At 40.0% G+C, this 24,410-nt stretch overlaps 1 protein-coding gene and 1 long non-coding RNA gene across 6 annotated transcripts in view; one reads left to right on the top strand and one right to left on the bottom strand.

The window, feature by feature from the left end:
* Positions 1–24,410, top strand: part of LOC103369019 (uncharacterized) — a 703,792-nt gene that overhangs the window by 315,267 nt on the left and 364,115 nt on the right. The gene's annotated exons all lie outside the window — the stretch shown is intronic.
* arvcfb (ARVCF delta catenin family member b) overlaps positions 1–24,410 on the bottom strand; it is a 131,292-nt gene that overhangs the window by 43,123 nt on the left and 63,759 nt on the right. For all 5 annotated transcript variants that reach the window (XM_008297451.1, XM_008297476.1, XM_008297467.1 and 2 more), the window contains 4 exons: positions 22,791–22,974; positions 10,236–10,353; positions 9,925–10,096; positions 4,137–4,208 (listed from right to left, as the gene is read on the bottom strand). In XM_008297451.1, coding sequence (XP_008295673.1) covers positions 4,137–4,208; positions 9,925–10,096; positions 10,236–10,353; positions 22,791–22,974 — 546 coding nt within the window. The remainder of the gene's footprint in view (positions 1–4,136; positions 4,209–9,924; positions 10,097–10,235; positions 10,354–22,790; positions 22,975–24,410) is intronic.

Raw genomic sequence — 24,410 nt, 5'->3', positions numbered from 1 at the left:
TCTACCTGCTGAGCACCAAATGGCAGAGTAAGCAGTAAGCTGGTGCGTACGGAGAAGAATCACTGTCATGCTTTTGGAACACTTGTTTCTTCTCTGCCATAGTGGCCAAAAAAACCAAGCTGTATAGGTGGAGTCTGTGATTTTGGAGAAAGATTGTCGACATTTTGCTATGTTCCTGTCGCTCCCATTGTCCTCCTTTCCCCCTGTTCTGTTCACGCACAGGTTTGAATTTGCACGGGACATGCTGGGATAGTGCGGATCGGTCACAGCTACTTACTTTGTTTTCCATTTACAGAGCCAGAGCTGTGTACCGACAGCGGATTTACTTTCAGCGCACACGGAACTGACAGCTAGCAGACCGTGGGGAGATCCTTGCTGAATTTGACAAACCTGTACTGAGTTGGAATCACTAACTTTGCCTTTAAGGATTTCTAAAATTCTATTAAAAAAGACTTATTATTTTCAGCCTTCAAAACATGCTGTATATCAAACAATACTGTAATCGAAACTGCTGTCAAACTAAAAAATACCTATCAGACCTGCTCCTCTTGTCTGGTTCTCTTTCCTTCTCTTCGCTTCCCCAACACACACACACACACACACACACACACACACACACACACACACACACACACACACAAACAAAAAGATTAATCATTGCCCACTGCCAGGTCCAGTGTGCTCCCTGCATTGCCCTCTCTCTGTCTGACATCAGATCAGGACCGGGATACACATGTAATCTCCCATATCTCCCTTAGCCGTCGCCACCAAACCAGAGTTGCTTTCTCTCTCTCTCTCTCTCTCTCTCTCTCTCTCTCTCCCTCTCTCTCCGTGCAAACTCTCCACAGATGACCAGGGATGTGGTGTTGGTATCAGGCGGAGTACGTGCCCGAACCACACAAAAAACACATTTCCATCGACAAACAAACAAGCACCCACAAGACGTACAGCCTTGCAGTCGCCAGCACTTTCACCTCTCGTGTTTCTGAAGAAGAAAAAGTGATAAATGCGCTTTAAAAAGTCAATGTGTGTTTTGCTGTGGTGATTAAGCTTATTATCCATGCATCTCGCTGTTGTTATTCGCCTCTGTGTCGAGCTAATAAACGTCAAATATGATTTGTCTGTCTGCGAGCGGGAAAATGCCGGGCCACTCTCAACAACGCGAACCCCCACACTCACTTCAGCTGTGCATGACATTTAGGCCTATAACGATAATTGCTTTCTCTGGAGTCAAAACTCCGAAGGGTGTTGTTTCCACATTGTGTAACGTAATCGCAGCACAATTGTAACTGCTATAGATCCTCGGATGCGGCGTGCCAGCTTGGCTTTTACCCATGAAAACCCAGCAAGTGGAAAATATTAATTATCATCCTTGGAGCTCATCTGCTTGCCTTTACTTTAGGAGAGATAAAAAAAAAAAAAAAAAAAAGGCAAAATCGGCTTAACTTGGAAAAGCACAGCAATTAATTGTGATCTTGTTTAATGAGAGCCCACTTTGCTGTGTTAATGTGGCTAATTAGCAGTCAAACAGGAAGTGATATTGACTTTGAGCGCCTGCCACTAGTCATTGATGAAGGTGCTGATGTGTAAATACCACAAAAGGGTGTGCAGGCATATTCTGTAGACGCGACTAGACAGATGGACAGCCACTCTGAAACACACACCTTTCCTCAGAGTAAAGTATCATTCCGACTCGTGCACAAGCGAACACACATTCTATTACCATCCGGATGCACTGATGTGTGCGCTGCATGCTAATTTACTTTTATGACTGTTACGACTGCCTGTTAGTGCCAAAAACTAAACACAAAGTGACACACACTTAGTCACACACTACTGCTAGAATCAGTTGCAGTCGAGGGGCGAAGCTCTACTCTTGTTTGCCGTGTTGCCTTTGCCATATCTCTTCATATGATACATTACAAGATGGAGAGGAGTGGAGTGGACTATTCTCTGATTACAGTCAATAAAAGCACACTTGTGGAGTTCACGAAATGAGATCACGGCCTCAGACGGCTACATTTTCCCAAAAGCGGTGCATTCAACTTGCGAAATAACAGCAAAACACATCTTTCTATCAAGCTTTGTGTGCTACCGAGAGGTTTTTTTTTTTGCTGCATCTTCAGTCCAAGTCTACAGTCCAGGACAGATAATGCAATATGGTTTCTATCATCATGGTCGTTTTATTAATTTATTAAACTTTACAGATATCCTCTCCTCAAACTGACAGTAAATCTTTCTCTGTACAACAATCAAACATGTACATGCTTTTAAATGTTCTGTCGTGCACATTGTTATTGCAGCAGGGGCATTACAAAGATTTATATCGTCTCTAAGGCTTTTTTTAGACATGGGATATGTAATATTGGTGGTTTCATCAGCCTGTTAAAGTGACAGCATATTTGCGTTAATGTCTGTCACGGCTTCGCTCAGACATACCTTCCACAGAGATGGCACAATATTTGTGATCTGTACAAGACTGGATGATACATCAAGTCGTGTATAATACATATTTATGCACTATGAAACAAAAGACTGCATCTAAACTAACAGAGAGGACAGCCGTGATGATGAACAAATGATTTCACTGTAAATTATAAGCTGTGACTCTGTGTGTCAGCTCATCCGTCTGAGGTGAAGAAAACTACGTAGCATGACCTGCTGTTATATCGTAATGATTCTGTCTCCATGATGTACAATTATTGGTAACTGAGGTATTGTTGTTAAACACGCATACATGTATGCAACTCTCTCCTCTAGGACACACTGATGTGGATCACGCTGCTGTCTGATGCTGCAGCTGTATAACACACTGAGAGGAAAGACTCCCGCAAACAACTGGAAGCAACAAGCTAAACTTGAGCTCCTGCTTGTCAAAGTGACTCGGTTGCTTATTCAGACATGAAGTCAGCTCATTTAGACGTCATCACTTTAGAAGCACATTTCTGAAAGGGGCTGAGGGTAGCTCATCTAAATCAATCAGTATTGTTTATGGACGTTTTGAATGATTTCAATGATTGATTCAGGATTTTAATTGCACGTTTAGACAAAGACAAATATCATTACCTACTTAGTTATCTGCTGTCTGCACATTTTCTCAGCTGCATTTACCACATAAATAAGCAATCATTTTCATTATCCATAAAAGTAATAGTTAGCTTTACTAGCATAGCGTGAAGTCTGGCCAGCACATCTGAAGCTTGCTGATTAACCCATTACAATTACTCAGTTTAAACTGTACATAGGCTGAAGTGTATAATGACAAAGTGCTGTTTTATGAGTGAGTAATGTGCCAAATTATTTCTTGGAGTCCTGTTTATATTTGCCTGGCAACCAGCGGAGACTTCAAGAACTTGCTGTTCGTAGCCAAGAAATAATTTCGGCATGTGACCCTGCATAAAATGGGTAATAGCTCATAAATTTCTGTTTTGTGACTAAATTAGTGAGCTTCAGGATGCTGATATGCAGATTTTGTTGCTTTTGGGCCAAGCCAGGATGGCTGTTTCCCCTTGTTTGTAGCACTGGCCTTCACATTTGGTTCATATTTGCTGTCCACTCATGAGACCGCTATCAATCTTCAGATCTTACTCTGGGCAAGAAACTGCTACAATCTCAGATGTTTTCTTTAATTTTTCAACTACTGTATTTATTCATCTACTAATGGATCAATTAATTAAATAGTTAATCATTGTTTCAGCTTTAATCCCAACGTTACATTCTCCGTACGCTACAACAGAAGATTATGTGCGTATCACCTGCTCCCAGGCTGAGCATTCACTAATAAATTACAGCATAGTACAATTCAACAGACACAACAATAGATGCACTTTAATAACAGCAGCGTTTTTTTTTTATTGCCAATTGTGTCCCAGTGCATTGTTGCAGTATTTGACAAAAAGAGGGGCTTACAGAGTTGATGCTCTCACAAGCTGCCAACAATCAACTGCCTCACTGGAGGCACAAAACCATCAAACAAAGCTAAATCAACAGCTAAATAACAGACTGCCTCTTTCCCCATCAAAGAGCCTCCCACGCTTCTGTTGACCAGCACACCTGACCTGCCTCCAATCAAACCACTCACTCCTCTAGATTAGTTTCACCAGAGGGACGTTCAAGCTTGACAGGCGAGGGCCTACCTTTCGACGGCTCTGTGCGCTTGGGCAGATCCAATGTGTCGTAGTTTTTGTCGTTCTCACCATTTTTTCTCCCTGCATAGAGAAGAGAGGAGGGGAGGTGATGTCAGTGTTATATTAAGTGTAAGACAACTGGATTATAAAGGACAATGTGACAGACACCAAGGTTGGACCGATATGGGTTTGAAAAGGTGATATCAGTTTGGACTGGAAAAAGAATGTATTAAAAAAATGTATTTCTTTTATGCTTCTCAAAAAAGGAATAACACCACCAACACAGCTGTATATGGATGGCTTATAGGGTGCTTAGGTTGTGTTATTTTACACAAAATAACACTGTGGTTTCACCAAAGCACTAAGTAACTGAATGCACATATCGGTCCCACCCACAACAAAGCATGGATGTTTAAAAGTACACACAGAGCTAGAAGCGTGATGTACAGACACACATATAGAATCCACACTGTCTACTACACTGTCTATTATACATTAACTGGCATCCATCCCAACAACATACCACAAGAACGCAATACCACATGCCCACACATACAACCACGCACCAGTTCTCAACACTTTCTTATCACAGTCATGTATATACGCTCGCCCAACTTAACAGCAGTGTTTCCTGAGCAGCTAAACACCTTAAATAATGCAGCGGCAGACGGGAAGTGGAGTACGAGGGGCGGGGGTAACTGCAGTTCAGCCAGCTAATGGTGAGCTTACATGCATATGGACATGCCCATGGGACAAAACAGGGATACACACACAGAATGGCAGATTTCTCAGCTAGACGGAACTAAAATTTCCGGTCACTGAGGTCGGGGGAAGAGCGACTCATGAAGTGCTCCCTCTAGGCTGAGACACAACTTCCCTTACGGAAACAAACTCAAACATCTCAGCGGCCTGACCCCAGCCTTCCCAGAGCATAAGGTTTGAGTTTGAAGATATCAAATAGTTAGTTCCTTCAATTCAATACACAGTATGTGATGACTTATTTAAAGAGAAGTTGATGTGAATTATTCAAAAATGAGTCAGTAAAATATTCCCTTTACATATCTTTTAGCTGGGTCACAATGTGCAACTTCATTTTTTTAATAATATTTGGTTACTTATAATGCAAAAACCATCAGAAAAATGCAAAAATGTCACCATTGCAAGATCTGGATCTTGAAGTTCTAAAGATCTTGTAATTATGTGAAAACTATGTCATAATTAAGAGATAATACACAATAAACTAATGGGGGCGGGAATGGGAACGCTTCTGAACCCTTAGATTCTTCAGTATCAAAGTAATTCACTGACAGTTTTCAGTACATCCAGTGGTATACCAAAAAGGGATTGTTACACAGAATAATAAAAATGGGGCAAAGCAACATTATACTTGCTGTTTCTTGTAAAAGTTTCTACTGTTCACACAAGTGACGACTTGTAATGTGCGGTAGTGATGAGTGATAACCACCTTAATCTTCTCTAATAACTGCAATACCTTGATCTCATAACTCGATCTTGTAATCACAAGATCTTTAGATTTTTTTTTTTCCTTGTCTGAATGCAATGCACTTCTATAAGTGTGAACCATCTCTTCTTTTCCTTTAAAAACATAAATAGTCAAACGTTTACCACCTTAAAGTAACATCAACTTCAAGTTCTGGATCAAAAAACATTGTTTAGCTAAACTTTCCATAGTAATCCTAACCTGTTCATAAACTTCTATTCTATGCAACAGCCTGCTTTAGTAAGCTGTGTGATAAGAGCAGATGAATAGCTAGAAGGGTAACTAGTAGCTGCAGTGTAAGAACTATGCACTGCTGCCCAAATTCAGAATACAGAACACCATCAGTGCTGTCTGAAAACATGTTAACCCTCTGAACCCCAAGTAGTTGGAGTGTTTTCTGCTCCTGTGTGATAATTTTTCACTTCAATGAAAGTCCTGCACCTCTGTGGAAACAGAACAATGACGGCTAGGAGTAGATAGAACTTAGACATTATTTTCTACAGGATAATAAAGTTATAATGCCATACAACATTTTGTGGATTATTGATTTTTTACAAAAATTGAAAAAGACCTGGAATCAGCATGTGCAACGTTTGTCCAAGTTACAAATACTTGAGATAAATGTTGGCTCTACATGGTACAGATATTTTATTATTTCCATTTTAACAACCTCTACTAACTAGACATTCTTCACACTGCTCACACTTCAGCTTTAGAGAGATATTTCACTATGCATTGTCTAACAACGTGCTCCTTTGTACATGGTTTGTGAGCCATGCTGTATTTAGCTTTTAAGCTGCATGGAGGAGAATAAAATAGATTTTGATAAAACATCAAGATTTTAAGCTTACATTTAGTTAATTTTCAAGACAGAACGACACATCACACATGAATTGAACCCAGAAATTCTTTCCTTTTTTTTTTGCAATTTTAGGCTGGTTCTGATAATTGCTGTAATTTGGAAGATTTTTCAAAGATTTCAAACCTGCTGGTGGGTTTGAGGGTTCAGAGTGTTAAAGGAACAGGCATTTTAGGAAATACATTTCCCAACACACCCAACTTATTTGTCTTTTCAATTAGTGAAGAACTTTTTCCTGGTAGAACATTAACAACCTCTAAATGTTGGCACATTTAGAGAATTTTCTAAATGTTCAAACAAGAGCAAATCAGGGCACAAAATCTTGACAGTTTTATACAAACCTGTTTCAGTATCAAAAATTCACATCATTTGAAGTTTCAATGCAAACACACACACAAACACACACACACATTAACAGGGTCTGCAGCAGAGCTTGACATTTATGCTTAAACATAATACAAAGGGATCAAAACTGACAGTTAGTCGCATCCATCACAGTTGTTGGGATTAATGTTGGGTCTAATCTGGAGTGTAAAAGGTCGTAAACCTTCTTTCAGAGATAGATTTCTGTTTTTAATTTTCATCACTACGTCTGTAGAATCATTTGATTAGTCAAGCTCTACCTAACAACCTGCCAAAAACAGATGGACTCACCAGTTTTATCAAGCACTCCTTCTACCTTTTACCTGTTTTACAGGACCTACAAAAAACTAATTCTAACAAACTGAAAGTTTGGGACGGGTGGAGTGAATAATACTGAATGCTACGGTTGGTAGGTATGGTGAGGAGAGGCATGTGGAATGAATGAAGCACCCTAATTCTGAAGTCCTTGGAACTTTCCCAGGTTTCTGGAGGAAACCCAGAACTACTTCTACCTATTTTCTACAGGCAGTGGGGGAAGGAGGAGGAGGAGGATGGAGAGGAGAAGTGAGAAGGATTGAGGGGGGGCACTCACCTTGATTAAACCATTCCTCTATAGTTAGCCAAGGAGGCAGCAGCAATGCCAAAAAACACAAAGCAGGGAGAGGAGAGAAGAAGCATGGTGAAAAAGATGTGTGTGCAAGTGTCAAGAGGCTGTGCAATACATGTGAACAGTTTTTTTTTTTTCCAACAAAAAGAAGTCATCTTTTACTGCATAGAGAAAGTGAAAGAGTGAAGGGGAGGAAAAAAGGCCAAAATACAGCGAGAAGGAGAGAGCAGAGAGGGAAAAAAGGAGTTCTTTTGAGATAGAAAAGAGACAGAGAGTAGGCCATTAGCAGTCCATAGGTGTTCAGTGGGAAGCCTGTTCAAAGAGCTGGCATCAGTGGGATGGCTTTTTAGAGAGAGAGAGACAGAGAGAGAGAGAGAGAGAGAGAGAGAGAGAGAGAGAGAGTCAAATAGTGAGAAAAATGTGAAACATAAAGGAAAAGATATTCAGATAAGCTAGCAAACAAGAAAGAGAGAAAATAATGAAAAAGAGCACAAGAAAAGACTAAGAAAGAAAAGAATGCGCTTCCGCTGTCGGATAGGAAGGCAGCATAGAGAGTCACAGTAAAACATGTATATAAAAACAGCACAAATTGCCAGCGTTTGTGTAAGTGCTTCATTAAAATCACAGCGTGGGAAGAACAGAAATGTGCTCTAAGAGATGGAAGCAACAGCCAAGAATCAAACCGTTTATTAGCTAAAACAAAGAGCGAGCTGCTATGCGCGTGCTCCTCATAACGCTGTATTTTATGCCGAATATGACACTGAACCGAAGAGGAGGCCAAACTTAGCATGCTTAAGGTAACAAATTACTGAGAACACTGCCAACAGTGCTGCTTAACTACCCTCCTTCATGATCCTTTATAGCTGCATTTACTGTTTCTGTACCTGAGCCTCTTTTCTAAAAGAACACCTTCAGGGTCTGCAGCCGCTAAACACATCTCATTATTCTGTGTGTGTGTGTGTGTGTGTGTGTGTGTGTGTGTGTGTGAGAGAGAGAGAGAGAGAGAGAGAGAGAGAGAGAAAGTATCTGTGTGGTTAATTGGTAAATCTGTATACATGTAAGCTCGGTGTGGTCCTGACCCCTGAACTGATGCGATTCTCCGAAGAGCCGTTAGATGTCAAGGGTCACTGGCGGGTAGTCACACCTCATTGGCTGACTGATTAATGGCAACCATTATTGTTGTACAGCGGGGAGATAACAGCGTCATTTAGCTAACAGCCCGGGAGAACACTGATTAAGACGTCTTTAACAACACGTACCTACATGGCACATCTGCTACGCAGAGTCAATAACGACAAAAACCTCCCGATGCCGCAGAAGGTGCCGTGATAGACGTCCAATTATCTCAGTCATTTACCAAAAGTGGAAGTTTCAGTACAGTCTTGATGCGCTTTAGACTTGTTTAAGTTCATTACGCTGTGACAATTGTGACTAATGTTGTGAATTATTCTCTCTTTGAGTGTTCACTTACACACGCATCATTTCAGCAAACTGATGGCCTTGATTTTGTTGTCTAATAGAATTTTGTGTCACTGCTTTTGAAGTCTTTATTTAGACATTTACATGTTTTTTTTTTTTTGTTTGTTTGTTTTTTTTTGCCATGTTATCAGCCCATTAAATTGCTGGTATGATTTTTCGTTATATTCTACATGTACTTATTCACGCCGCCATAAAAGGTTGCCAACAATATCTTACTTTCGGTTTATCAATGATCAGAATGGATGATAATCTGTTTTCTGGTCTTAGAAGAAAGAGGAAGCATACCGGGCTGTATGACTGCAATGATAATGGATATTTAATGGACTGATAGCATAAAAATCAGATGATGTTTTAAATAGGGGTCAACTGATTTGACTTTTTTCAGGACTGATTTGAATTATTACTGATCAACAAGACCGAAAACTGACATTTTAAATGACATACATTTGCAGAAAATCTTTAAACTTAGACTAACACAAAGTCATTCAAGAATTTCAGATCCAGCAATTGGTCAGGCCGATAAGTGGTTGACCTCTTGCTTATACAAACCAAATATCACCTTAGAAATACAGTTGATGTTGAGGAATAATAACTGATGATAATATACAGAAACAGAAGCAATAAGATCTGTGAAATGACCTTAAATAAACCATCACTGGATCCACTGAGTTGAACATTACGTTTTCTAACATTTTCTCCTGTGAGCCTAGTGTGTCTACAAAACCAGTAATGAACAGCAGCAGGGCACGAAAGGAAACAAAGCTGTGTGACTCACTGCTCTGCTTTCTGTCAGTTATTTTTACATCCTACAGATATGAAAGATGAGAAGGCGTATTTTTTTTTTTTTGATATATATTTAATTTTTTCTACTACTATGCAGTTAGCAAGAGTAGGTGTTTCACTGAAATGTCATGTCTAATTTTAGAATTTCCCAGACGTGTGATTCTGGTCGGTGATTGGATTGTTCTCTGGCTTTTCTACCCCTCACCTTTGGCTTTCTTTCCTCCGAAGCAGCCGGCGTCATCCTTCTTCTTCCTCTGTGGTCCCACTGATCCAGGGGCCTGCAGTGCTGATGGGTCCTGGAACTTTTCGGCCCCTGGCACCTCTTTGTGGACGTGGTAGGACAGGTTCCTCATAATACAAACGCAGTTCTCCACAGACTGGGAGGAAAGAGAGACAGGGGTGGTATTAGCTTCAGCCTTTTTTGCATGTCACCTCTTATCAACTACTGTCAACTCACAACAATATGTACCTGCTATGAGACTGAACCCATGTGCATCTAAGTGGCCGTTGTCCTACCTTGTTATCCATGTCCTTCTTCCCCACAGCTGATTGGAGAGCGTGCAGCAGGGCGTCCACCAACCCCTCACATTCCCTCAGTCTGCGGCGAGCTTCTGCTCCGTCTGAGCTCACGTTTCTGCAGGAACACAGTCAGAGACATACACATTTTTAATAAGCATGAGAGTAGCGTGTGCATACAAAGAGAAGCAACTGAAGTGACACCAAACTGGATAAAAAAGCTAAAAAAAAAAAAAAAAAGAGCTTCAGTTTCAGATTTAAATGTAGCTGTACAGCAAAAGTAGTTGCATTTTCTGCAGTTCTACAGCCGTATGATGTGTCTTTGTTCCTCATTATAGTAATTCTACAGGGGAGCCAAACAACTGTTAGGTTTATTACTATTTAAAACATGGATTTGTTTGTAATGTGCTGCATAAAGATTCACCCAATATGGCTTCTGAAGGCTCACATTAACATTTTTAACCGGAATAGTCAGAAGTCAAAATGTTGTGTATAGTAGTAATTATATGTCTAGATACATAAAAGTATAAGAGTAGAATCTACAAGATCTCATCTGTCGTCACAGTCATCAGGACAGAAAAAACAATAAAGCAATAAGCAGACCATTGCACACTACAATTCTCCACTGAAACCCTGCTATAGTTACTAACAGGATTATTACAATTACAAATTGTACCATCACAATAACAGGGAATGGGAAAACAAAAATCTGCATAGTTAGGAACAGGACTTAAAGTTCAAGAGAAGAACAACTATAGCTAAATAAAAAATTGTTTCCCTGAGGAACAGAGTATGAGTATGATGAAAAGTGCATCTGAGTGCACAAAAAGTACTTTTTTTTTTAGAAAGTTCCTTCCCAGTCGTTGATTAAACCTCATCCCTGTGTATTAAAGCTACATATTTAGCAGCTATTTTTCATGAATATAATCTCTTCCTGTTTGAAAATGGCTTAGACGTAACTCGACACTGTTGCTTCCTTTGTGTCCAGATCAATGAGGTCCCTCCACCTCCACCCATACCATCCTACTTGCTGCAGTTCCAGCACATCAGCTTACCACGGCTCCGCTTAAACACTGTAAAACTATGGTCTGGTAATTTAGGATGAGATTTATTCTTGCAGTTTATTATGCATGAAACCCTAAAAGTCAGAATCAGTTTTTTAGATCCATTGATACATGCTCAGCCATGGCGTTGACTGCCTAATTCGCTCATAATGTGTCTTCCAGCACATAAAAAACACCATATGGACATGTCAACAGGATAAAAGAAGCTTCCTTTTTACCAGAGGGGGTCTTTAACAGTCATAAAAGTGTAATATAACAAGGATACAGAGTGGATATGACAGACAGGCAGTTGTAGGGCTCTTTAAACAAAAGCTCAATATCAGCAAACTCATATCAGTCTACTGCAGCCATGCTACTTTCTGGGTTCGCATGTGACCCGTGGCCTGTATCCTCCCTGTCTGCCTCAAAAACACAATGTAATAAAGCCAGACAGCTTTAGGAATAATCTTTAAAAAAATGATGAATATAAATTTCATTTTTGGTACAAAGGGAAATGCCATCCTGGTTACATCAGTCAGCGCCCTGAGCACAGCTCCTATAAACACAGCAGCAGAGCTGGTGCAGTCTTAGTGTGGCTGTCTGACTGACTGTGAAAGGCAAGGCTTTAAAGAGGGTTAAGGGATAGCTGGGGCTCCCCGCTCCTCACCAGGGACTTCATTTATGAGGGCTTCCAACCCACATAATCCCATTAGCAGACCCCCAGTTAGTCCTATGGAAGAGTGGCAGCCTTGCAGAGGTAAGCAGAACTGGAGTGCTTTTTACTGCTGTGTGGACTGAAACACATATCTCATCCAACGCCGCTTCACATGTGGATGTTTCAATTTAACAACAAAGGACAAAAACACAAAAGCCATATTGTGCCGTATTTAAATACATTCAGAATACCCTTCTGCGCTTGCTAATTATTAATTTACAAGTCAGAAGGGATGTACTGTAAACCTTCACCGGATGACCTACACAGAGCAGAGCTACACACACACACACACACACACACACACACACACACACACACCATATGTTACATGTATACAATGCACACACATACAAATAAGTCACCTGCGTAACACCTTGTCTTCTCCTTGGAAAGTGTATTATAAAACCATCTTGCATTTCGTGCTACTTCAAACTAATCTTTGGTAGAAACCAGGCAGACAGCACCGGCCATCTGCACTCACTCATAAATCAAGCCCATCCGTCTTTAACTATCAAAAAACGGTCACCACCTCCCCTGTAAACAGATCCAAAGAAGCACCCGCCTTGGATTTATTTGACAGGAGTGAGTTTGGGGGCAGACAGAAACAAGAGTTTTATTGTCAGCTGTTTCAATTCCAGGAGTCTGTCAGGCAGCAGTTGTCTTGTGGGAGGTTTATGGAAGGTGCATCTGTCAGAGGAGACTGGGAGGGCTGCTGCTGTCTTTGGACAGGTTACATAGTGGTGTAATATTCACTTTTTAGTAGGGTTTAAGGTACTATTTGTTATTGTTCTTTATGTGACTAGCTTCATAATCATATCAGGAGGCATGGAAAGTGTTGGGTCTGTTTGGTCATGTCACCCAGTTGAAGGTTGAGATCAGCATTAATGACAACTTTGCATCACTTTCTCTAATATTCTCTAATACGGCACTCTATGCCGTGAGCAGTCAAAAAAGTGTGTTGCAATACTATGACAAAAACGTTTTGAAGCAAAATGTGGATCCGACTTAAAACATCTGTGGACACTCATGCAGTAGGAACTTGCCAATCACAAGAACGACTCGCCCTAAAAGTTACCCTGCTTTATCATCTGTTTACTCCATATGGGAACATAATTTAAAAAATGAACATCATGCTGTATTAAAGGGGCTCTAAAACCACTTATTAAGACCATAAGCTCAGTAGGAAAATGTTTACTGACTTAACAGATCAAATAAGAAGAAGGGTTATTTTCATATGGACTTGTAAACAATACATTTTTTTGTCCACTCCCCATGGCTGCACATTAAAAAGAATGCAGAGCTAAGCCACTTCTGCCTTTGCTTCACTATTTGTCCTGGGGGCCAGGTCCATTTTTTATATACTGTCTATGGTCTAGACTGAAAGTGAACAACTACCAGGTGGTTTGACATGAAAATGTGATCAATAAAGTGTTCAAACTTTGGTGATTTGATTTGATCACCACCACTATAAGGTTCACATATGTGGGTTGGAGTCAAATTTCTTAAGAAATGCTACACTGATCGTCATGGAAACTAATACACAATTTGATAACCCCCACAGGATAAATGTAACTATGCTTGAAATCCATTAACTTTTCAAAATGTACATTTATCAGGTACTTTGTCTTGTGACTTGATACCTGCAAAACTAATGGAAAAAATAAAAAAAATAACACTGATAATCTCCCAAGCGCACTGCATGTTAAGTTCTTGGATATATTAAACGGAAAGTGAACAGTCGCTTCACACTGTCAGTGAGTCAAATGTGCGAGATTTGAGGAGGTATAAAGACCTGAGCAACTTTGGCAAGGGCTAAATTAATTTTGGCCAGATGGCCAGACATGTGGAGTGTTTCTGATAGTGGTGAGTATCTACCAACAATGTAGATGACCACAAATCAGGACTAATACACATATTTACTTAAACGAGCCAGTGTGTAGGACATCCATATATTTGAAACATGAAAGAAGAAGTTTCATCTAAGCTGCCCACCAAGGGTAGGATCACTTTTATTGGTGTATCTAAAGTCAACATATTTATAACTATGTTACAAATCCTTGACTGAGCCAAATAGTTTTCTTTTTTCCATTTATCAGTAGATTTTCTGGCCATGACATCAACAACAAAATTATGTTTTCTCTTGTGTTTTGAGGGTCAAAGAATACAGTGAGAAAGCACCAAAACACAATGATACAGCAGATCTAACAGAAAAACAAGGACGTTCTGTTTTCTATAACAATCAAGTGAAAGAATGGAAGAAAAGTAGTTCTCATCAAAAGCACAAGGTCTTTCATTACTAACCAGGAAAACATGTTTTCTGGACATTGTTGCTTCTCAGTGGTTGTCGTTCAGACAGAAAATGGGACACCACAATGGATCAGCGCCATTACGAAAACTATTCAGGCCATCAAATTGTACATGTTTTCCATTTGGGTTGTAATTTTAACAAATCAGAAAAACTCTGCTGTGTGGTATTTTTCTTGTTAGAGGCTAAAAGAAAAAGTGGGTGTGCATTAAGAGGTCCATTTGCGTCTTTCAGTATCTGCATAGAGACTGACAGGCCGTCACTGGGATGTGGATGTGTCTATAGTGTGTCTGCTTTATCAGATGAAGTGTGGGTGTGAAGGTCACTCAGAGTCATGTGGCCATCAGAGGACAATAGAGCAGCTGGGAGGAATAGACTGGAGCACAACTGATGGAGATGGATGGAGACGTGGCCGACCTCTGCTTTCGCCCCGCAAGGTCAATGGCAGCATCGCAGGACCGTATGTGCACCCTCAGGTTGGGTATCCTTTCGGTTTTATTGATTCTGATCTCACTTCTGATTTGGCATATTGATTTAGCTTCCTATCTCATCCTTATTCAGATTCTTCTCATAATGTCCGAGTAAAACAAGAAGAAAAAATGCACTGAAAGCAAAATTCCAGACTACTATTGGCAGATTTAAGGTGCCGGCAACGCACTTTGTCAGCCAGTCTCATCGCGGTATTGTTAGCTGTTAATTATCTGGGAGAGTGGGATGATTGTATTGTAGCTGCTGATGCATATATTCAGCTGACATTACTTTCAGTTGACAGTGGTCAGATTCATCAAAGACATACAATATGTGTAAGTGGACACATCAGGTTTATTCATCCTTCAAGTCAATGTTTCTCTCACCATTTTTCTAGCTGTGGCATATCAACTCCCCTTTCACAATACTGCCTACAAAGCTGAGATTGAATGGCTGTTGTATTAGCTTAGGAAACACCAAATAATGAGCGCAAAGCAACACCTATTTGAATCGATAAACAAATCTGAGTTGCAAAGTGCAAGGTGAGGGAATTATCTGACACTTCCCTTAGAATGAAGTTAAAAAAGTAGTACAAATTCTCCTTCTTGCCATGTATTTAAAGCAGGGCTTTCCACAAAGACATGGACTAACCAGCCAATGGGGTCCTGAGGCCTGCCCCTCCTCCACCAACAGAGAACACTTTGGCCCAAAGCCCATATTTGAGCTCATATACACTGATTTTAATTAGTGCATATTTTAATAATGAGTTTGCCGACCTGACTGTAAACATGTGGTGAATTCCTGAAAAGGAGAATTAGGCTTTTCTTGGCCCACACAGCCTGTAAATAGCTGTTATTACTTAACCACGCCTATTCCTGAGTGGATCAGAATTCCTTCTAATTAAAAATTACACCTTCTCTGCAAGGTTTATCAAGAGCGACTGCCACAGTGATTGTTGACATATTGCCACACAATAAAAATTAATGCACTCTAATTCAATGACAGTAAACAAGTTTATTGTTTTTAATGTCTTACCTATATGTTGATTTTAAATTGAATTATGTACTGAATAATGCCAAGAATAACTCCCTTCATTCAAAGCATGTGATTCTGTTGAATAAATGTAACTTCTAGCCATGATCTGCTGTATAAGGGCAGCGTCTACAAAGATAATTCATTCACTTGCTAACTCATTCATGACGCCGGTCATTTGCGGTGTGTTTTTTAAGGAGTCCGTCAAATGAGGATGTCCCTCGCATGTGCAATAAATGACTAATTATCAATTATCTTGCTAATACTTGTAAATATTTGTTTGAAGATGACTTGGCTACTGTCTGCTGGGCAGGACGCAACCTCTCAGCTGAGTGCACACACATTCGTATGGAGCATGTGGGGGTCGGACGGCAAGACAGATGGCCACGTTTCTCTATCATCATGCTCAATTTGTTTTGAAGCGGATGCTTGTGTTTGTAAAACGCGCACGCAAAGTCAAACGTATCTTGTTAATGACTTTACTAGAATATAAATTAGTATAATAAAGTTGCTGGTCGGTCTTAAGCGCGTAGCTGATGTTTATGGAGGTGTCTGTTAAAGTTTTGAAGTCTTCTGTGCAGATAAAACAGCTTCTGTAGGTGTTTTACTATTACATATTATATTATCAAACTGTTACTACGATGCATCCATGTGTCATGAGTAAATTAATTGACAGAAATGCAGCCATTAATTGTTTCATCTTAATTTGTAATGTACTTACAGCTGTCAGATGCATTTAGTTAGTAAATAAATATTTCCCTATAAATATAATCAAGTACCTGAAATTTTTTGCAATCCTTCAGTAAACACGCTTAGCTACACACCGTTACTGCAAAGGACATCAAAGATTCTTTGTTCGTAAAACAGGTTGCAGGGAATTGGTCATGTTTCACTGACTTTTCCCTATGTGAAATTACTCTTGCATGCTAATTAAACTTAAGTGTATTGTTATTGCCTTCTGTATTAAGCAGCCAGACAGCTAAACTCCACCTCTGATGAAGAACATTACAAACACTGCTCATGTGCACGCATTGATTTGGATGGGTGCCCAGCGTAGGGTCAAAACTGCATGAATTAATATGTGGGATAGTAAATCAGTTCCCATTCTTTTATTCTGGGAACACTTACAATTCAGAGCCAGCTCTTGTTCCTCAGCCCTGCTGTGGAGCTCCCACCCTCGACACCACCAAACACAACGCGCACATACACAACGCACTGTTTCCTTTTCAATAAGCCCACAGCGTAAACACAGTAAATAAGCAGGCCCTATCGACAGAGGAGCCCGTTATAATAAAACTATTCCGAGCTTTATTGAGGTGTAAGCTGTGTCTCTGCTGGCGTGAGTAAACAGATTCTCCCTGGCATCAGCACTTCTCCCCAGTGCACAAACCCTGCGTCTAGGCAACTGTGGGCTTAGTTACAGTTACCATGGAGACACATTCTCGTCAGCAGGGCCTGCATCAAGGGTCAAAGGAGTGAGAGCGGCGGTGAGACATTGTGATATGTGACAGAAATGAGATATGTGGTATCAAAGGTGAAAAGGCAGAGATGCAGTGTTTGGTTAGAAAATATATATTATGCACACAAAAGAAAGAGCAAGCACACCAAATAATGAAAGAAATCACGAGAAAGGCAATGAGAAACAGTGAGAGGCAGCGAGAGCAGTGTTCCCACTGTGGCCCTGATGCAGAATTCCATGACTTCTCTATGACTTTCCTCTGCTATATCACAGCGCTTTCATTTATTCCCCCTTGGTTCGTTAATGCTGCTCTTCAACTCAGCAGAAAATGTTCTAAAATTACAAACAAGTTTCCACGTTGTCTGTCTGAGAAAACGAGCTGGAAACAATCTAATGCAATGCAATAATGTGCAAAATACATTCTGGTATTTTTTTTGTCTGTGCTGGATTTGGATGTTATATTGTTCTGAATGTCAACCAGCACACCGCAGCGTCTAGCGCAGGAGGAGCCCTGGATTATGGTCTAGACAGGCTTGGCCAGCCCGGGAGGAGATGGCACAGGCAGGCGTGAGGCGCACTAACCCACATACACATTCTCTGTGTTTCACTCTTTACTACAGTCTGTCACTCTGAGTTGAAGCCAAAATGACAGATTTGGCGGGGAAGGTAGAAAAGAGCAGATACACAGAGAGAGGAAACTACTGGGAGGGTAATAACAGGAACTCAAGATCACTGCGCTCAAGTTGGACGGAAGATTTTGAGGATTTCTTTTTTTTTTTTGCCTGACACTTAAACTGCCTTCAATTTGACAATGAGAGTTTCAGGTGATGCTGTTCCACGAAACACGCAGAGCGCACAATTTTGTATAAAAAAAGAAGCTTTTAGGCTTCTGAGCTTCAATGCAGGTTTGCAACTCTCTTTTCCAGGTTTCATTTCTTGGAATTAAATAATCATTTGGTTGATAAAATGCCCCTTACAATTTCCTAAAAATCAAAAGTGACTCTTTATATGTCTTATTTTGTCCAACTGTCAGCTAAAAACCCAAAGATGCTCAGTTTACTGTCACATACATGAAAAGAATGCAGCAATGCCTATGAATTTAAAAGCTTAAAAGTTTGTTTTATTTAGTTTTTCTTAATGACAAATTGATTACCAAAACATACATTCTCTGTTGATCACAACCTCTATTAATTGATTCAGTTGTTCTCTGGTGTACTGATTGTAAACTTTATCAAAGGCATCTAAACAAGGAAGCTTAAGACTTTCTCCTTTTATTCCTCACTGCCATCTCTGTACAGCTCAGAATATATGTGTTTATGAACTACTAAGAATAAAACAGCAGTTTAATTAACACAAGCCTTGTCTGACATGTAGGTGACACTTTTAGGGCGTCTGTGAAGATTCTCAGTCATCCAGGACTCAGTAGATCTAAATGCTATGAGTCCAGGTGTCTTTGTGTTAGCACTTAGACGTGGCACCTACAGCACGAATCAGTTCACTGTTTAATCTTTGTGCAGTTATGTGACAACAGAAATAGAAAGATACAACAAAGAGAACACGCGTTATTCAGCTGATTTGAAACACTCACTCCATGATCACATGTGAGCTCCCACAGGGAAGTCTTGCTGTGAGGCAAAGAAGAAGCTATGTTGAGTTTTAATTTGGAACATTTAATTGCTAAACCTGTGAATGTTGTCTGACATCTCAATTATTAGTTTTTAATTTTATCATTCAGTGAGACATAGTACATGCAGCACCACCAAGTGAACTGCAGTCACAGATGCATGTTAAGTGCACTTTGCAACCAAGGTTGTTGCACAGCAGCCGAGCCGCTAAGACATTAAGTCTCTTAATAATGGAAATGTGGGAGTCTCTCTGCAGGTATGGCGCTACTCATGTTAGTCAACCCCCCTCAGCCTTAATGCTTTTGAAGTATTATAGTCATCACTGGTAGTTTAATAATCAGCTCTTCTGTGGTGATGAGGGAGCAAAATATATACATACAGTCGTCTTCAAATGTATTCACACCCTTCCATTAAAGATAAGGCAAAATTCACAATAGTCACTCAAACAACTAGAAATTGAAAAAAGTATATTATAATTTAGTGAAATAAGACATTGCTTTTAAATTGTAGTTGAAAAGAATAACTTAAAAAAACAAGCAAAACTGTCCCAGACAAATCAGAGCACTTAGCTGATGAGCAGTGGGACACAATACCTGTCAACAGGTGCAGAAGTCTGATTGAGAGTTACAGAAAACACTTGACTGCAGTGATTGGCTCAAAGGGTTGTTCAACAAAATATTAGTTTACGGGTCCCATCATGCTTGTTTTTTGTTTGTTTGTTGTTAAAAAATATTTCTGTTGAACAACAATTCAAAAGCAATGTCATGATTTTCATTAAAAAATTTTATTCATTATTACTTTTGGCAATGTCAGCTAATTTCAGTGACAGCTGTTTTTTTCCTTCTTTAATGGGAGGGTATGAATACATTTGAGGACGACTGTTCATGTGGGGATGTTACAATGCAGTTTATAGATTGTTAATATATAGAGTTATCGTGATTTCTGATGTCACTGCTTTATTTCTAGCTATTCTTGCTATTGCTGGTGTTTCATTGTTGTTGGTCTATGTGTGTGTTTAGATGTGGCTTAGTACCAATCACCAGGCCCACCTGAGGTTCATCACTCATGAACTCCAGCAGTATACTTACCCTGACCCTTTCTTCCACTCTCTGCCGCATTGTTCAATTAATCTACGGCCAACTCTCTTGCTCTGACAAGTTGCTGTTCTTGGTGTTTCTTGACTCCTGGTTAACCCATGTTTTCTCTGAGCCTCTGGTTCATTGTCTTCGTCGTCCAGCTCCACATTGTTCCCTCTGCTCAGCCAAAAAGCTCACTTATCCATCCAGACACACATTAACCTCTGCTTCCTCCTCTGAACAGCGCCACTCAACCCTCTCCAACCCTCTCAGCCTCCACGTCTCATATTCTCAACATCAGTAATGAACTGTGTTATATGTATGTCTCAGGCATGAATCAATCTAATGGCTAGTACAGCTTCATCGCGAACAACTAACTTTTATGAAACAACCTGAAACCGCCAGTGTGGCTAAAACTCTGTGAGGTGAAACTGAAGCGACGCAGCGGTTTTCTGCTGACTAACAGGTTTGAGCCAAACAAGCGTCTTGCAGCTCTGTTTTATGAGCGGTGAGCAATGTAACTGGTTCACAAACACCATTAAGGCCTTCACAGTGTGTGTATGTGGGAAGTTTAGAACTGGAGCAGACCTTCATTTTTAAAACAAACGGAGCAGAAAGGGTCAGCAGAAAGGCCGTGTGAGTCACCCTGCAGTTAATAGTGAAGTATGTCAACATGGAAATGGAGAAGGTAAATCCGTTTAAAAAGACTGACCTACGAATCAAGGTTTCAAATGTGGTCACTGAAAACAGTAAAAGGAGATCAGTGTGACTCAGTCATTCCTGTTCAGTGATGACTGCAGCTCATATATAACTGTGGCTAATGTCAAGTTCATTCATAAGTGATGTTTTTCAAGCTATCTAACGCAAATAGTTGCATGTTGTCTTTCTTACCAAGACAAAAAAAACATCTCAAAAATATTCAACAAAGATAGTGACGTGTTGTCATGCAGCAACAATTTGCAGTGCGAGGTTAATTTACCTTCACTCAGTCTCGAGAATAACCTCATTTGTGCAATAATTGAATTAGAACTTGTTTAGCTTGCAGGTAATGCTTCTCATTGGCCAGTCTGGTTGTGCTACCGTGGTAACAAAGTTACTCTGCTCATATTAGAGTGAAAGGGGATGAGCAGAGGCGCATGGAGCAAAACACAAGAGCAGATAAACCTCCTCTCAAGTCATAACACACCATATGTGGTCAAATGTGAGCCTGGAAGTTTTAAGGTATCATAAATAGTTTAATGTTTTCCCAAAGTCAGAGATCAAAGTCAGTCAGAAATCCTAGTGCAGACAGACATCTAACATGCCTGGCATACATACAGACACAGACTGGGACAGGAGGAACACAGCATCTGCTCCATCATAAATTCTTTTAGTACCTAAAGAGCTTAAATGTGACCCTGACCAAGGGGCAGCCTCATATACATCACACCTGTCTCCATCTGCAGCTGGCATTTTGTAAAAACAAACTTATGAGTGTTTTCTTTTTGCCATTCAAAACCCTGGGTATGTTCAGCGAAACCTCTATTAAGTCCAGCACGGTCACTGTCCACATACTGTACATCCAACCAAACTTTAACCTGAATAAATCTGCCATCTGCCTGAACAGTTCTGCCTCTTGTCGATCTGCGTCTTTCTTCTCCTTAAAACTGACTTTGCCCAGAAGCTCTCAATCTGCCTGATCTCCAAAGAACAGACTCCAAGCTTACATATTTTTAATAAAAACAAGGCAACACTTTTCACTTATAGGTTTTTACATCCAATATTTGGGAGTACTTGAAGAGTTCATTTGCAAAAACAGATAACTCCATTTTTGTAGATTTTCAGAAAACTGATTTTTTTGTTGTTTGCTTCAGATAATATCAATCAAACTAAAGTTGAGTGGATCTGACTCAGTAGAAATGACAGAGATAGAGACAATAGAAATAACTTAAGTTTGATTGCTACTGTCTCAGGTAGATGACGGAAAAGTGGGTTTTTTTGAAGGTTTGTGAAGATGGAGTTGTCTCTTTTTGCAAACAAACTCTTTTCATAATCAGGAGGACATCCAGAGTGGGGCTGCAACTAGCTAATATTATTTCTTTATGCAGATTGCTTCTACATTGATGTATTAATCCATCTAAATGTAAACTATCAGAAAAGAAAAGTGAGGTCATTTCTCAGAGATCTTGGTGAAATCTTTGTTTTATCCAGTTATGAGTGTTACGATGTTTAGTGAGGTCACAATGACCAACGACCAAATTCTAATCAATTCATCCTCAAGTCCAAGTGAACAGAAGAAGAAGAAAAAAGAATGGATGGACAACCTAAAAACAGGAAGCTTGCAGACTGTTCTATAAAAAGCAAAAATGTTGCCTCATTTAAATTTGGCAGTTTTTTGCGCAGCGACACATTGCTCCAGTGCTCTTGTCACGTCTGGAAGTCCCATTCTGACTACTGCTCATTTCCAATTTCACCGTGGACTGATCTCAAACTTGCACAAAGAGCACATTTTTGTCCAATTTTATTGCTGCACAAGAAAACTGTTTCGAATAGAACAGCAGTCAAATGTAAAACAGTTATGGCTTTTGCCTTTCACGGGCACACTCTGAACTTTCTTTTCGCCTCGTAAGGCCTTAAGCCTCAGCTGTAGAATCTGTCCATTGAATCCATTTGATTCCCTGCCTCAGCTTTTCTGGCTTGTAAAACATTTTTCAAAACTCCATGAGTCTTTTCAGAAATCATATTTAAGAAATAAATAAATCTGTCAGCAAAAAAATCTGCCTGATCTACATTACATTCTAGTGGGAAACAGTGACTTGATTTGTGTACAAACCACTTTGGTGCTAACCCTACCTGAGACAGCCAGAGGTGTTTTTGAAGACGGTGGTCCACTCAGCGTCACGCGGCTTTGAGTCCTCGTTGGGCTCATGCTCCCAACCCGAGTGTGGGATTATGACCTCATTGGTCATAGTCTGCAGGCCGTGGTTGATGATCACCATCTTCAGCGGTTCGTAGGATGACAGATTCCACAGGGTTCCTGCAGGGCAGCACAGGAGGGAGGAAAATAAAGAGACATATTAAAAGGATGGCGATAAGGAGGGGGGTGGTACATATAAGAAGAGGATTACGAGAAGAAATAATGAGGATATAAGAGCAAGGAGAATAGATAGATAGATAGATAGATAGATAGATAGATAGATAGATAGATAGATTTTTTAGAGATGGAGTGAGGGTGGTGGAGAAATGAAAGAATGAGACAAAAAGGAAGAATGAAAAAAGTAAAGAATAAGACAGTATGTGGGTAGAGTGAGAAAAAAAGTGATGCGATTTAATGACAGCTGTATCGCGGAACGACAAAGAAACATTCAGTGTAGACTTTGAGCTTGCAATAAAACAGAAATTTCGTTTGGCAGTAAACCACATTTTAAAGAAATAATAGAACAGAATTTGGTGTTCATTTGTCAGTCATGAAGCCAACTGGCCATACTGCACTGTATAAAAAAAAAAAAAATCACTGTAATACTTTTATTCTCCCATGAGAGCTTAGCTGACTACCATTCTGTTCAAAGAGTTTACAGCAGCCATATCACTGTGATATTTCTCTCATATTATCATGATGTTTCTATAGCAGTAGTAAGGTCACAGTGACCTCGTGATGTTTCTTGTCATTTCTCAACCACTGCACACAGGACTCCGAATGGCATAATACACCACTTGAATCTTAATGCATACATATTCTACAGATACTTTTTTTTTATATATAAGATGAGTGTAAATAAGTGTTTTTGTTCATACAGACAGCACACAGATAGACTGTGTGGATCAATCACCTCTGTCCCTTCTTTTCTCTGCTAAATAAAAAGTAGCACATAGAGTATTTTCTATGTGCCTGCACATCTCTGTAAAAAGCCAGCCTATTTTATACTTCTGCAAAAGAGGTAAACTAAATTGAGCTGGGTATGTGTATCCTGAGGTTTCACAAAAGAGAGGCAGGCAGACAAAGCAGACAGGAGGGATTTTTTTTTGGCAGCACAGCCCAGGCAGCCAACCCCACAAAAATAAAATGCTGCGCTAAAGCATCAGCATCAGATGGGTTTTCACTCAGACACACGGAGGCTGCAGAGCAAGGCAGCCTCCGGTTTGAGGAGAACAGAAAATGCGAGAGCAAAATAATAACAACAACAAAAAAAACATTCTGAAGTCCATGTTCGACGCATTTCTGAGTTTTTGTTTTCATTAATCCAATCCTCGGGTGTCTGTCTTTGTCTCCCACCACTTAGCGCTGCTTTTCATTTCTCCTTTCACATGCAGGCATTTATGTGCAGTAACTTGCTGGCCCCTAGATTTTCCAAATATTAGATTATTTATATTGTATATGCTGTGTTCACAGCAGAACACCGCAGTTTCTATTTGTTTTGGAGGATGTAAACACGAGGTATAATGTTGCTGTGGATTCCGCTGTGGGCTACAACT

Source organism: Stegastes partitus, unplaced genomic scaffold (assembly GCF_000690725.1).
Source record: "Stegastes partitus isolate 25-593 unplaced genomic scaffold, Stegastes_partitus-1.0.2 Scaffold26, whole genome shotgun sequence".
NCBI classification, from domain to species: domain Eukaryota; kingdom Metazoa; phylum Chordata; class Actinopteri; family Pomacentridae; genus Stegastes; species Stegastes partitus.
This window is presented reverse-complemented; position numbering and strand designations above follow the sequence as displayed.